We start from the raw sequence: 14871 nt of genomic DNA, 5'->3' as shown, positions 1-14871 counted from the left end.
GAAAAAAAAAAAAAAAAAAAAAAAAAAAAAAAAAAAAAAAAAAAAAAAAAAAAAAAAAAAAAAAAAAATCTCAATAAGCCAATTTAGAAAATAAAAAATACAAAATGGCACAAGGGGCAAGCAACCACAGACCAGCAAAAGGCAAACCTTCAAAAATGGTAGCCCTAAACAGAAGCCAAACAGGGAAGAACCAAGGGCTCAAATTCAAACTCAAAAGAATAAGGCCCAATGACTAGTTACAGAAGTCAATAAAAATAGATGCCCACAACAAATTCGAGCTCTTAGGAGCTGATTCTCAAAATGTTCTTATGTTCTTTGTTAGTCTCCACAACATCAAATACCCATTGCAAGGTATTAAACCTAAAAAGAAATCAAACCTCCACTCAAAACCTCTCCACACTCCTAAAGATTCTATTATTCCTCCCAATTCAGATGCTCCATAAAACAACAAATAATAATAAGTAAATAAATCATGCCTCTGGATAACACTACCCTTCTCTCTACTGGGGGATGAAATAAAATCTCCTCCATCATAAGAAAACAATTTCTATTACAGGCAAGAAAAACCCCAAAAAGTGTCGAACAAGAAATTCCTAATCAAATGAGCAAATTGGCAACTCCAATGATATAGCCCAAATCCTCAAACTCTAGAGAAAAGAGTTTACAAATGATCATAAAAATTAAATGATGTCTTCCAAGTTCCAACACAACCTCCAATTTGCCATATATTCCCATATTGGTGACCATTGAAGAAAAATTGATTCTTTAATCTCAATTTCCAGGCATGTGAATACCCACTGGCTCTAATTTAGTTGGGCCCCTCAATAAACAGTCCTTAACAACGTTATGTCAATTACCAATGGAAGCTAAATATATAATGCCAGAACACCACCTAATTCCATCCATTTGTTGTTCTCTCACGGTAAAATTATCAGCCATGAAGAAATTTTAGAAGTTAGAACCTAAAGTCTCAATACAAGCCCTCGTGCAACACCACCTACCCAAAATCTCAGGCAACGCTTAAAACTAAAAATCCCTCCAACGTCCAATTCCATTTGTGAGTTGACGCATTGATAACCCAATGAGTCTTCTCAAATGGAAAATGCAAATATGATGAAGAACAAAAAAAAACTTATCACAATTTTCCATGTGGTTTGTGACCACCTACCTTCTGGATCACACGACAACCATACATCTGCAAGCTTAGAGGCAATATCTGTCCAGCAAGTTGATCGGCAAGCTCCTTCCTCTGCTCATGAGTTCCATGTTCAAAGAACTGTATAAGGTATGTGAAAATTAGTCGTTGCACATGTATCATTGAATGCAAAGTCTGGGATAGAATGGGGGATTCAAACACACAGACACACACACAAGTGCAAATTATAGAATTAGAATATACCTTTTGGATAACATAATTTCCAAAAACATCAGTAATTAATTTAGAGGCATGTGGAAGAACTTCTTTGAAGACAGATGCCTTATCTTCAGGACTGCAGTGCTCGAGCTTCTGTTGAATAAAGCGACTCCCATGTTGATCAACACTGAAGTAAAATAGTTGTGGAAATCATGATCCATATGAAAGAGAGTAAATTATTATTCTTATTGCATATTGCAAACTTATGGAGAAAGATGCTCAAGAACATTGCCTGAATTCAACAATACGCCCAGAAATATCAGAGAGTTCAAACTTCCGTGCATTGCTCGACTTCAGTTCATCGAGAAAAGAGTGCCTTTTGGAGTCATCAAAGCTGTTGGAGCCCCTCTGCCCCTGCCATCCAGAATATTCCCCTGCATTACGAACTAAACCTGAAGGAAACCACATTTCATTCCGCCGACCTAGATGATTCACCCCACCCACCGGAGATGAGGGTGAAGCAGGGCTTGCAAGAGATGGGGCTGAAAATTGCATGATTCCACTCATGTTAGAAGGATTTCCATAATTACCACCAGTAATCCCTTTTCTGGGACTCAAGATGCTAAAACTTCCATTTGTTGGTGAATGAATTTTATTATCAGCCAAATAAGCAGCAACGTTTGAATCTTGTTGCGAAACAAAAGAACCAATCGGCATATGACTAAAACTTCTAGAATCCAATTGACCATGATGAGCTGAACCACTATAAGTATCTTCTATTGGACGTTGACCATATTGTACATGAATAGGATCCAAAAAAGGTGGGTAAACAAATCCAGGTTGGGCATAAAGCTTGCTCGTGTGTTGTAAGTCACCCACAGGTGGAATACTTTCCCCCGTTGAAATACCAGTAGTTCGACCACTGAAGTTCGAAACAGAAGACTCCGGCAATGGAACCGCACCATGTGTAGGATACCCAGCCATGAATGGAGGAAAAAGTGTGGAAGCCAGAGCATATCCTCCCGCGTTGAACTGAGGACTAAATAAACCCGATGGTTGATAATTATGATAAAATGGATTTCCTGGAGACACATATGCTGCGGCTGTAGCATACAAGGGAGGAGCGAGTGCTGATGAATGAAATACTGTTCGCATATCAGCAGTTGAAAAATTATGCTGTCCATGTAAATGGTTTTCAAGCCCAACTTCTAGATGGCTAATTCCTTGAGAAACCATCTGGGACTGAATATCTGGAGCTGGACATGGAAACCCTTGTTGTTTGGACAGATAAATATGTGGATGATTTCTCCCGTAAGATTGATGATCCAGTCTATTCCTATTACTCTCAACATTGGATGCTTTCGCTCTAGACTCTAATTTGGGAATATCATGCCCAATTGTGCCAGATTTTTCTGAAACATTCTCCAGACTAGCATTTTTTCCTCTTGATCCCTCTTGTTGTGGGCTACGCATTCTGTTGGATTTCTCTGCATTTAGAGATTTCTTCAGAGGAGAATCATCGGCTATTAACCCCACTGGATCCGTAATCACATTGCATGGCTCCAGGCAAACATCAGGAGAGCATGAATTTGACTCCGGTACTTTCGAAATGCTAATAGATGAAACATCAGAGGCAAGTATGTCCAATTCACTCTCAACTGCTTGTTCTGTTGTTGAAGTGCTTCCTAAAAGTGATTGATTATACACAGGAGATGGGGTCCGAGGAAAGTCTTCCTGCACATACCCGAAGTAAAAATGACAAGTTAAAGGAATACGAGGTTGGTGCGGAATCTAATATAATAAATATCCAAGTGGAACTACCTGAACAGGTTGAAAGTTCAGAATTACACATAAGCGAGTTCTTTTTTATATAACAGGCAGGTGATATAAATGACATTAGTATATTAAGAAGAAAACTTTAAGTGCCAGACGGTAAAACAGAATAAGGATAATTTAAGAAGATTTAGTTTGAAGCCAATTAAACAAAAGGAAGAAAGGAGATCTATTGCAGTCTTAAATACAAGTTTTAGAGTTCAGTTTTTTTTTTTTTTTTTCTAGCATCACAATGGTCTTGCTGTAGTAGGATTAATGGTCAACCATGGATATCCAAGATTAGCATCTAATCCTACTACACCAGGTCTCAGCTAAAAATGGTGCACAGTACCTGTATCAAATCGACCAAGCTCTTGCGGTGACTCGTGACAAAAGATTTGTTCTGTGCAGGCAAAGCAGCACCATGCTTCTCTATAAAGTTTTCTGAAACTTGCTCGGGCTGTCTATCTTCTGAAGTCTCCTCCTGATGAGTAGAAAGGGAACCTTGGGAAACATGCAAAAATTCATTGGTAGTGTCATCTGCAGAGCTCAACCTACGATTTTTGCCTAATCCACCAATGTGCCGCACTAATCTACGATTCTCTCGTGATATAAGAGGAGGAGGAAGCCTTGGATTCAAGTTAACATTGGACCAGTAGTATTCAAAATAAGCTGGATGTGAGCGTAGCTGTTCTTCTGACACAGAATTTTCTAAAGCATCACATAAAGTAGACAAGCTTGTATCTAGACTAGTGTCCTGCTGAGTTAACAAGTTGCCGATGGCTGCAAAAGAACCCTCCATACTTGGTGGTGCACTACCACTTCGATTGGGAATTGAATCCGATAAATTTCTATGAAAATTATGCCTCTCTAAGATTGATCCCAACTCCTCTGACGCAATGTTTTTAAATGGAGATCCAAAGGCCGCTATATCTTTAGTAGATGGCCAGTTTCTATCACCCATCCTGTCCACTATTCTGGTAGAGCTCTCAGTTGCCATCCTACTATTAAAATGATATGAAATCCTTCAACCAAAAGAAAGGCCTCTTTAGCATAACTTCTTCATCAGCAGTGTTCATATACGATAAATAAAACAGTTTATATCATCCGCTTATTAGTTCATGCTAGGAATTAACAAATCACTGGCACTTGAAATCTTAAGCTTCTAAATTTTCTAAGCAAATGCCTGGCAAAAAAATTTCCCCTGACGAGGGACAAAACTTTCTGTGAATAAAGATAAGTTACAGGTAAAAAGAGAGTACATTATCTCATTGACCTAAGCGCAACCACACTCACATCCACGCATATATTATGCAATAAAGCTCAATAACCAATTCTGCAAAATATATATATACACATGATTATCTTCAAATTTTTACAGTTGCCTTCAAAGTTTGGACTAAGACAAATCACAACATTAACGAGTACTTGGAACAAATAAATGAAGGGCTTTGTGATTCTTGTTTCCAGTCTCTTAGTATTTGTACCTAGTTTCATGTCTTCATAAACTGTTCATAAATTTTCATGAAACCAAATATACAGTTTCTCATTTCTTGTTCCCCTTCTAGGGACAACAAACATAATTACATAATAAATAATAAATACAAACAAATTTTTTTTTTTTAAATCCATGTAAAATTTTGGCTTTTTTAAGTTAAAAAATTGAAAATTTTCTATTTTCATTTTTTTGCCATAAACAACATCATCAAACATAACTCTTTTCCTATCCTTCAAAAGAGGAAATAAGAAACAATAAATGAGCAGAGGCCGGACGATCGTGGCAAAATTGTGGATAGCACACAGTTTACCTTAATTGAACTGGTAAGAGTCAACGCGGAAGCTAAGTGCAGCTAAATAAAGAGAGTAAATAATCAAACACCTAAATAATCACCAAACCTCTCGAATTCAAGAAATTCCTCAGAAATTGAACCAAACAGAATCAGACAAAAACAAAAAAAAGGAGGTCAAAATGAAACAAACAACGATTACAGAAGAAACTTCCAAGACGTCGAGCAATGAAAAAGCCGATGAATAATCAATGAATCGAGAGATAAATAAAATTGGAGTTATTGAGAGCAAAAGCGGAATAGCAGAGGAGCGTTACCAGCGGAGGATTAGAGGAAGCAAGGCGAGGAGTTGGAAGTGAATCGGAAGTTGAGCAGAAGCAGATAAGAAGGAGAAGAGTGGGAGAGAAGGGAAGATTTGAGGAGTTTCGCAGCACAAAATGAATATTTGCTTCCGAAACCCATAACACAGAGCAGGCAGGGAGGCGCAGCGCAAGGGTTAGGGGAGAGAGATGGTAAATAAAATAAAATAAATTTAATTAGTTAATTAATTAATTTTTGTATAATTAGGTTGGGTGAATTTAATTAAGAATTAAAAAAGGAAATTAACCCGAGGGACTTAATCATGGTTAAAAGTTATGGAATGATTAAACGAAACTTGAGAAAGCAGCAAGAAGAAGTAGAAGGGAGAGACAAAAGTGGCATCCTACGTAAATTGGGTGGATGTCCCACGACACGTGGCAACACGTGTCATCCATAACGAGCTCGCGTTGGGAGCTCTATAATTGGTCAACCAATACCAAAATACAATAATAATATTCCATATTCCACATCCTCCACTCTAAATTAACTTATTTTAATACTCCTCCATTTCAATTTCATTTTTTTATTAAATTTATTAAATAACCCTACCAATTTTATTGGTCCATTTTAATTATTATGTAATTTTCAATTCTTTAATTTTTTATTGGTGCATTTTAATTACAATTTTAATTTAATCTACAATTTTTATCGAACCCGTAGTAATAATTTTTATAGGAATATATTTTCAAAATTTATAAAAAATATTAATATTTTTTTTTTAAGGAAAAAATCATCGGTGAAAAATATAAAATTAGTTAGGATTATATATTTGATATAATTTGATATGTTGTTAACATTTTATATACAGACTAAAATGAGTCCTAATCCGTTCGGATTATATATTTGATATAGTTAGGATTATATATATATTTGATATAATTTGATATGTTGTTAAGATTCTATTAGTCCTAATTGTTAGGATTATATATTTGTTATACTTAGGATTTATATTTGATATAATTTGATATGTTGTTAAGATTCTATATACCCGACTAATATATTTTATTTATTCTTTTAATTTAGCAAAATATTTTATCTTATTTTTTATCTTTTTAGGATTTATATTTTTTATCTTATTTTTTATCTTTTTAGTATTTAATTTATAGTTTGGATTTAATTTATAGTTTGTTTTTTTATAGTTTGGATTTAATTTATAGTTTATTTTTTAAGAATTAAAATTAGATATCGATTGGGACATTTATTTTTATTTTAATGTCGTAAGCATCTGGGACATTTATTTTTATTTTAATGTCGTAAGCATTAATAAAATTAGACATTTGTTTCGATGGACTTTTGATTCGATCCTACTTGAACTTTCAATTTTATTTTTGTTTCATTCTTAACATAGTTTTTGTTTCTCATTCTTAACATAGTAGAGGGACTTTTGATTCGATCCTACCTATGTTTTTTCTCATTCTTAACATAGTGGAGGGACTTTTGATTCGATCCTACCTATGTTTTTGGACTTTCAATTTTATTTTGTTTCACATTCTTAACATAGTATCAAAGCATCATTCTTAAACGAACGAGAACCAAAAATTACATACAAAATTATATACTTAGGTAATAGTTAGTAGAGTACAAGATCAAAGAACAATGAACCTTAATCCATATCCATAACGATAATGGGCGAACTAATCAAATTTTGTAAGAGTCTGTTTCTTTGCTGGCTGGTTTAGCACTGGAGAGGTTGAGCTCTGGTAAACACAAAAACTCCGCCGCCACCCACCGCACGACCCAACAGCATATTCCCGTCCAAATATGAGAGGTAATACAGTCCTCCAACTGATCGTCTCCTGCAACCCCCCAACCCAACCATTCTTAGGATCATTATCTAATAACAACAATTCTTACCATTCCGTCACACACATAGATTTACCTCTCTGAATTCCTCACAGGAACCCGAGCTTGAAACCCCCGAAGAAATTGCAGGATCTGAGCGTTTATTTAACCATTTGAATCGTCATTTCGTGTTTCAGCCAAACATGTATGTATGTATACATCAAGCTTCAACCAACAATGTTTTAGTTGAATGTTGTTTACCTGAAGACTTATGAATGACCGTGGTAGTATTGCTGGAGCAATTAAAGCCTGCAGCTCCTCGCTAATCTTTATATTTTGGACACTGATCTGCCACAAACAGCTTGCAACATAACATCCACATATATCTCACTACTACAAAATACTAAATACTTGAGAACTGTTTCCAATCCACATATATCTCACTACTACAAAATACTAAATACTTAAGAACTGTTTCCAAAGCATTTACAGATACAGATAAATCAATCTCTCCAAGACGATATTAAATTTCTCAGATATCTCACAACTACAATACTTTTCGAAGTGTATCCCAAAGAATTTAAAGATGCAGATAAATCACTCTACGAGGCGGTCGGAATTTCCTTGCCCAGGATATTAGAGTTTGAAGACCCAAAAAAATGTCTCTAATTACCTTCCCTTCAATGTTTCTCACACGTTCTTCATACAGATATTATATTACAAAAAGTTCCAGCATAACTAGTTGAAAAGTTTATTTTTCTTGCTATTCATGTCATTTCAAGTAATCTTAATACTGCTGTAAAAAATAACAATTCTTGGTCAGGATTAGGGGCAATTTAGCACATCAATTGAATCTAAAATGCAGAGAACTGGAAACAAGGGCAAATGAAACTACTTGGAACTCCAGAAAACCATCAAAGATCTAACTAGTTGAGGACAGAAAGCGAGCACAAATAAATGTTCGAAGAAATACATGGTTCTTTGCAGGCCAGCAATTCTCACATATCTAATATTCACAAGGTGATGCAAACCAAAAGGAAAGCAAAGCAACACCAGATGCAGAAACTGACCTCCTCAAATTCGAGGTAGATATTACGCAAAGAAACAACCGAAAATTTGGCAGAAACAAGCAGAGTTGCTCCTTCCTGTTCCTGAAAGGCCAAAAATAAAGCATTGCTCTATAAAATACCAAGGTATCCACCAAATACCAACTAGATTCTCACCATTTTCCTCATTGGGGTGAGGAGTTAGATTAGAGACAGGAACCAAAAAGCTCAAAGAGAATAGGAGGAAGTTCAAGCCTCTCTAATTTCAATTAGGAGGGTAAGACAGCATATTATTAGATTTGTTTGATAACAGTGGCTTGAAATGAGAGCAAATGGAAATGAGCGGACACCAAAGACCATCAGTCTAGCTTATAACTGCAATTCATGATTGCCATACTTTGTTTATGGTATACCTCTAAGAGTGATGGGATACTCCAGCGAACCACATTTCGGACAATTCCTTCATTCGAACTGTCACGACATTCAAATTTCTGGAAGATTTGCCCAATCTGCCGGTGCAGCCATGAGTCACGTGTAGCCAAATGACAAAGTAGAAATGCAATAAGAATATAAGTATGAGAAAAGTTATTTTTCCTCTAACAATAGGAAAACGAAAACCATAACAAAAAGATACCAACATTGATACCTTGGAAGCACAAAATTTTAGGCAAAAGAAAGTAAACAAGATTGCACTAAACACAAATCCCTAGATCAACAAGATATAGTGGCTCACCAAGGTGGAAGTCGGTAAACCTCTCCTCAGAGAGGACTTAAATGATTAGAGCAGGGAAAGAGGATTTAGGGCTGTTTGGGAGTTTAAAATGGTTAAAATCACTTTTGTTAGGTCATGTTTCATGTAATTAAAATTGATATTGAATGATATAGTGCATGTTTCGAAGTGAGTTTGAACATAGCAAAAGTGGTTTTGACAATTTCAAAATCACTTCTAAACCTGCACTATGCATAGAGAAACCAGGATCATATCCTATGAAGCCAAGTTTTCACAGACTATTTGGAATTACTTCTTTGTTGCATTTGGAGTCTAATTTGCTAGACACTAACATTATAGGGAGATGATCGAGGAATTCCTCCGTCACCCTCGCTTTTGTAACAAAGGGAGGTTTCTTTGGCGAGCTATGTTTGAGCTATTTAAAGGAGTCATTGGGAGAAAAAAACAATAAAACCTTTAGAGGTTTGGAGAGAGATCCTTGTGATGTTTGGACCCTCACTAAGTTTTATGTTTCTCTTTCGGCATCGGTGACGAAATCTTTTTGTAATATAGGTTAGATCTGATTGTGCTTGACTAAAATATCTTCATTGAGAATGTCCACCTTTTTTGTGGACTTGTTATTTTAGATGCCCTTGCATTATATTCTTTCATTCTTTCTCAATGAAAATTTGATTCTTCATCCAAAAACAAAAATATGGCCTACTTTAAAAAGAAAATACAAGTATTTTTTCAGCCAGTGTGAAGTAGGAGATGTAAGAACCTGAAAGAAAGGAAGCCTGGCTGCAGCTTCTAGGAGAATAAGAACATCAGGAGCAGAAGTATACTGCAGCCGCCATGTGCCATCCAACTTCATCAGGTCAATAGGAAGACCCATGTTATACGTTTCTACATTGACCTACAACCATTACTTGGAACCAACATGGAATCAGGCTGAAGGATTATGATTTATGTATAGAATAGAAAGAGAAACAGAAAAGAAAGCAGACCAGAGCGTCCTCAATGGCACAACGTTGATCAGATGATGCGACGAGGCCCCGTTGTGTTTCTTGAACGGCAACCAGAAGATCGTTCTTTTTGGTTTCCAACCCGTAATTATATGTCTGGTAAGATGCCAAGAGCATGAACAAAATGGAGAGAAGAGCAGAAAATTAAAAGGAAATGGGAAAATAAGGAGAAGAAGACGAACGAAACCTGAGATGTTTGGCTAACAACGGTTGCCAAACATTGAAACATTCTTCTACAAGGCTCTTCCCTACGCACCGTGCAAAATCGGTTACGTCCACTGAAAGCTCTCTTTTGGATCGAAGGATACACTGGGGAGACGAACGACAAGTCCATCTCTGACGACTGGGCAAATCATAAGTCCTCCAAATTTCAAATGGCAATGATCATAAAGGAATTAAAGCAGAGAGAAGTGCGGCGTTGTACTTATGAAGCAGTTTAAGAACAATTTATGAACAACTTACGAACAATTTATGAACAATCATGATTTGGGGGATTATTCGATAGTGCAAGAATTGAAAATCGAAGTGAAAAAATCCAAAATAAGACGCATTAACTCCTCTACTCGAGAATCTGATCCAAAATCAGATGTTGATGAATCAAATTCTAGAAAAGAAGAAGAAACGAAGTTACCGAGATTACTGCTCAACCGGATTCGTTGGTCGGGTTTGGAAGACGATGATATCCAGGGGCTAATTCTGAATCCCGTCACCGCATTGGTGCATAACCTTCTACAGACTTCCGATTGGAGTCCGGGTTGGATTAGCCCAATCTATACTTGGTGGTGGATTATGATTTATGATTTCTTGGTCCAAAAAACAGTGATTGAATTTTAAACAATTGCTTTATAAATATGCAATTTATGACGCATTCAAAATTCTCCATTTACACATTTAACTTCTCACCCATCAAATTCAATATTTATATAAAATTACGAACGAAGCGTAATTCTGGAGGCTTTATCGGGACTAACTAGTAAAAGGCTTTCACCCATTGCGGAAAATTCCCCACTGTTGCCTCCCGTAGGAGTCTGGGCCGTGTCTCAATCCTAGTGTGGCTGATCATCCTCTCGGACCAGCTACTGATCATCGCCTTGGTAAGCTATTTCCTCACCAACTAGCTAATCAGAGCGAGCCCCCCCTCGGGCAGATTCCTCCTTTTGCTCCTCAGCGTAAACTGAGTCTAAGTTTAGTTCATGAAGTTTTAAGTTTGTATATGCCTAAACTTTCAATTTTGTATCTAATAGGCTCTAAATCGTTCCATTTTGTGTCTAATAGGCTCTAAACTTTCAATTTTGTATCTAATAGGCTCTAAACTTAAACTTTCAATCTTGTATCTCTTGTATCTAATAGACTCTGGCATATTCAGTTATTTGAACGGCTAGACATATCTGGCATATTCAGTTATTTGAACGGCTAGACATAACTTTGAATCTTGTCTAATGAAATACTAAAATTGGAAATTTAAAGACTCGAATCAAAACTAACAAATGGTGGGAGGGTTTTACATGTTTTCATTCAAAAGAGGTGAATTAGGCAAATGGAACTAAAAAGCAAGACTTTTGACGGTTGGTTAATTCTATGATAATTGATACAGTCAGAGGCACAACATATTAGCATATTTTGCCTTACCCTTTCATTCGAATAAAATGAACAGTCCAAGGCCATCAATTTCATGCATTATGTAAATGGGAAGACCACAAAACCTGAGAGGAAAGCAGTAAAGATGCAGATTTCAAACTGAAGTCTCAATATCCATATTCATAAGAACAACAAAGTAGACAGCATCCACAAATAAAAAGGGTTTGGGTTTGGGTTTGGGTTTGGGTTTGTTCCTTCCGTTAACAATAACACAATATAGCCTGGCATATCAGCAAGCAAGCAATCCAGAGTGACCACGAAATCCAAAATAAAGAAGGGATGGATCAGCCGGGACCAACTTTGGGAATGTCATAATGCTCACTCATGTTCGCCAGATATTGATTGAAGTCCTGGATCCGGTCACGATGTGATTTATTTGCTTTCTTCGCCAGTCTATGAACATCAATTCTCTCCTTCTGTTCGATGTAACGTTTTTCCGCTGGTGTTAGATGGTCATCGTAATGAGGAACCTTTCCATCCTCCGTTGACTTGTTCGCCTCATCTATTTCTTCCTCCTCGTTCGCATCATCGGGTATTTCACCACTTGCAGCACTCCCGCCTACATTTGCCACCCAAAGAGAGCAGATTCACAAACATCATGGTGAGAACAAAAACTTTGGAAAAGAAAAAAAAAAAAAAAAAAAAACTCATCAATGACGATGAGGGTTGAGGATCCACTTGAGGCTTCAGATGTCTTTCTTCTTAAGCAAGGCTATTCAAAGTTGGAATGGTATGGCCATCACTTATATTATCTATATATTCATAGTAAGATAGTTCTTCAATCAAAAGCAAATTCTAAATCTCTAGTCTTGGCATGATTCTTGGGAAAGGAAAAGTTCCAAAGGACTAATAAATATGAAACAAATCTAAGATGTAACATTAACATCCACTGACCAAGTTTGGTTAAGCTTTCCTGGCCATTGTCGGGCATTTCAAAAGCTGACAGCAATCCAAGTTCAATATTGACTGTGATGACAACGGAATTTTATAGCTCATGGGTACATATCAAAGATGCTGTCCAAAGTAAAGCTATATGGCTGCTATTATTTTAAATGAACTGAGAACCGAAACTGGAGCTCTCGGTTGTCTATCATGCTTAAAAGGGAGCCAGAGCATAGACAAGACAGCCATGAGAACCAGTTAGGTAGTGTATTTTGGCCATGCAAGTGTTGGTCCACCATAGGTGTGAGGACGTTTTCGATGTGGCACACCGCTTTTTCACTATTTTATGGGTCAAGAAGGACATGTCCGCTTGTTGGGGCTTTGGCCACTCTCCAGGACATTTGGTTAGAGCAGCAGGAAGATTTTTTTTTTTTTTTGGTAACTTTCTAGGAAGTGAACCTGATCTTGATTCGTGCCTTACTCAGGCATCTATCTTATTAGTTTGCCTTTCTTGTCCTTCACTACCCTCAACAGAAGTTATATTTCATTACTGTATGTAGAAAACTAATCCAGTGTGCTTCAAAACGAACAGGTCAAAAAAAAAACCCCACAACAAAAAAATTTAGACACGTTCTTATCATCAACCAACATGGTTGCACAACATGAAGCTAGGAATCTATTGAATCGTACCACCATGAAAAGGTATATGAGCATGAAAATGTCTACCCTACGTAGATATTCATAAAGATAACTATCTCAACCAACTCACTACTTAAAGAAACGTTAACGTGTTCCCTTCCTTCCTCATTTCAGCAATCAATGGTTCTTTAACCCAAAAAAGATCAACCAACCGTTTAAAATGAAGATCTCCCAAAGAAGTTAAGGTTATGGCAGGCAGTTAACCAATATCAATTCAACCAACAAAACAGGGATCTAAACCATGGTGGACCCACAATAGGGACTGAACTAAAATAGTTAATTCTCTTGCTTGTTTATGCACTGATGCTTAACAACTCTCTGGCTTACAACACTATAAATCTAAATTCAAAAGTTTTGTATCCGTATCGAAAGTATAGTTTGTCTGTATGATGGGGGAAATATACAACTCTCTACTTTGAAGAGCCAGCCGGATTAGTTTTTCATAACTTAGTGGGCGTTTTGTTAGACTCGAAGTCTAAGATTGTATGAGTTTTCTTCCCAACTCTTTATACAGAGCTAGGGCATAATCGTTTTTCATATATAAGGGTCTCCCTGCAAAATTCTCGTTTCGTTATTTTTCTTTCATGTTGAATGTGGAAATCTACCGGTTCTAATTTCACACTCTGCCATGAGAATAACATGGATAATTCGCAAACATGCATTCACTCATATCCAAGACAAACAATTCCAGTAATAATCGAACAACAAACCTGCCGGATGCTCGTTTTCCAGTTCTCGAGATGCTTGATCTTGATGCTTTTTAAGTTTCTTTTTCTTCTTCACCCCACCTACTTTCACATCAAGAGCTTTCCCTTTAAGCTTCAACTTCCCACCCACAACATTATCGTAGGAAGACATTGCCTATTAAAAGGAGAAGAGATATCTTTAAGAGGATAAAAAAATTTCAACAAGCTACAGATTAGGTGTTTTTGCCCTAATTGGAGCTGATACGGGGGAAAATACAACTACAGTCCAAGATAGCGTTTATTTCAATTAACCACGAACAACCACATAAACATAAACATGGAAATAAAAAAATCAGGTCATCATTTTTCCAGTCATCTTGGATTGTCAGTTAACCTTAGACTGTCCTTGGAACTTCGTGTTCTTCGAAAGCCAACAAGAGAAGGAGATAGAACAATATACTTCGGAGGAGAGAAAATTCAACAAGGATATGCAAATGGTTCGAATCACATCCCATAAATACATACATAAATTGAAGGCATAAGAAAGGGAAGAAACTGAAAGCAAGGATCGAACGAACTTCAGAATCAAACCTGGAAGACCTAAGAAAATCTCTCCACTTCTGAGGACGAGATTCAACAATAGCAACCACGCAGATTTCAATTTGCTTCAATTACTTTCATATCATGGATAAAAGATGCTCTTGTTCTCCCTCGTTGCTACGAACGGAAAGTGGGTACACAAATTTCGTTCCAAACCACTCCGACCTACTACTCGCAGCACAATTAAGAGTGTAAATCAAAATTTCAAAACCAACATATTCAATGAATTTTGTTTTTTTTTTTTTTTAATGTTTTTTTTTTCTTAGGTTGTAAATCGTCTTTTAGTATGTAATATTTTAAAATACTAATTACTTAAATTATAATATGAGTTAGTCTAAATTAGATTCTTTTTAGTCATATATATCTTTGTTAAAAAATTTTATATATTAGGCTAAATTAATAAAATGTTGTCTAAAAAAATACATTTAATAACCATAATCTTAAAAAAAAAAAAAAAAAATACTATCAATATATGTACGAAAATTATTTAG

At 36.3% G+C, this 14871-nt stretch overlaps 3 protein-coding genes across 5 annotated transcripts in view; all 3 read right to left on the bottom strand.

Moving 5' to 3' along the window:
- Positions 1–5476, bottom strand: part of LOC111457502 (pumilio homolog 5) — a 9776-nt gene extending 4300 nt beyond the window's left edge. The window contains exons 1-5 of one of the 2 annotated variants that reach the window (XM_023099724.1): positions 5271–5476; positions 3519–4191; positions 1647–3088; positions 1400–1541; positions 1169–1276 (exon numbers count right to left, since the gene is read on the bottom strand). In XM_023099724.1, the coding sequence (XP_022955492.1) occupies positions 1169–1276; positions 1400–1541; positions 1647–3088; positions 3519–4166 (2340 nt within the window). In that variant the 5' untranslated portion in view covers positions 4167–4191; positions 5271–5476. Of the gene's footprint in view, positions 1–1168; positions 1277–1399; positions 1542–1646; positions 3089–3518; positions 4192–4974; positions 5048–5270 lie in introns of those variants that run through there. The other variant, XM_023099725.1, reaches the window with a different exon arrangement.
- Positions 5477–6811: 1335 nt separating this feature from the next.
- On the bottom strand, positions 6812–10687 carry LOC111457959 (probable plastid-lipid-associated protein 10, chloroplastic). The gene is made up of 9 exons (XM_023100421.1): positions 10507–10687; positions 10063–10218; positions 9858–9971; positions 9632–9766; positions 8555–8650; positions 8166–8246; positions 7357–7443; positions 7193–7248; positions 6812–7109 (listed from the first exon to the last, which is right to left on the bottom strand). Exons 2-9 carry the CDS (start codon positions 10207–10209, stop codon positions 6989–6991), a joined length of 837 nt encoding a protein of 278 aa, XP_022956189.1. The 5' UTR covers positions 10210–10218; positions 10507–10687; the 3' UTR covers positions 6812–6988.
- An 892-nt stretch (positions 10688–11579) lies between these two features.
- Positions 11580–14571, bottom strand: LOC111457896 (protein FAM32A). Of its 2 annotated transcripts, none has more exons than XM_023100334.1 (3): positions 14372–14571; positions 13805–13955; positions 11580–12072 (listed from the first exon to the last, which is right to left on the bottom strand). In XM_023100334.1, the coding sequence occupies exons 2-3, from the start codon at positions 13950–13952 to the stop codon at positions 11798–11800; spliced, it is 423 nt and encodes a 140-aa protein (XP_022956102.1). In that variant the 5' UTR covers positions 13953–13955; positions 14372–14571; the 3' UTR covers positions 11580–11797. The 2 variants fall into 2 exon arrangements, with proteins under 2 accessions (XP_022956102.1, XP_022956103.1); XM_023100335.1 differs by having other exon boundaries at positions 14359–14568.
- Between the last annotated feature and the right edge of the window lie 300 nt (positions 14572–14871).

Source organism: Cucurbita moschata, unplaced genomic scaffold (assembly GCF_002738365.1).
Source record: "Cucurbita moschata cultivar Rifu unplaced genomic scaffold, Cmos_1.0 Cmo_Scf00020, whole genome shotgun sequence".
Lineage (NCBI taxonomy): Eukaryota > Viridiplantae > Streptophyta > Magnoliopsida > Cucurbitales > Cucurbitaceae > Cucurbita > Cucurbita moschata.
This window is presented reverse-complemented; position numbering and strand designations above follow the sequence as displayed.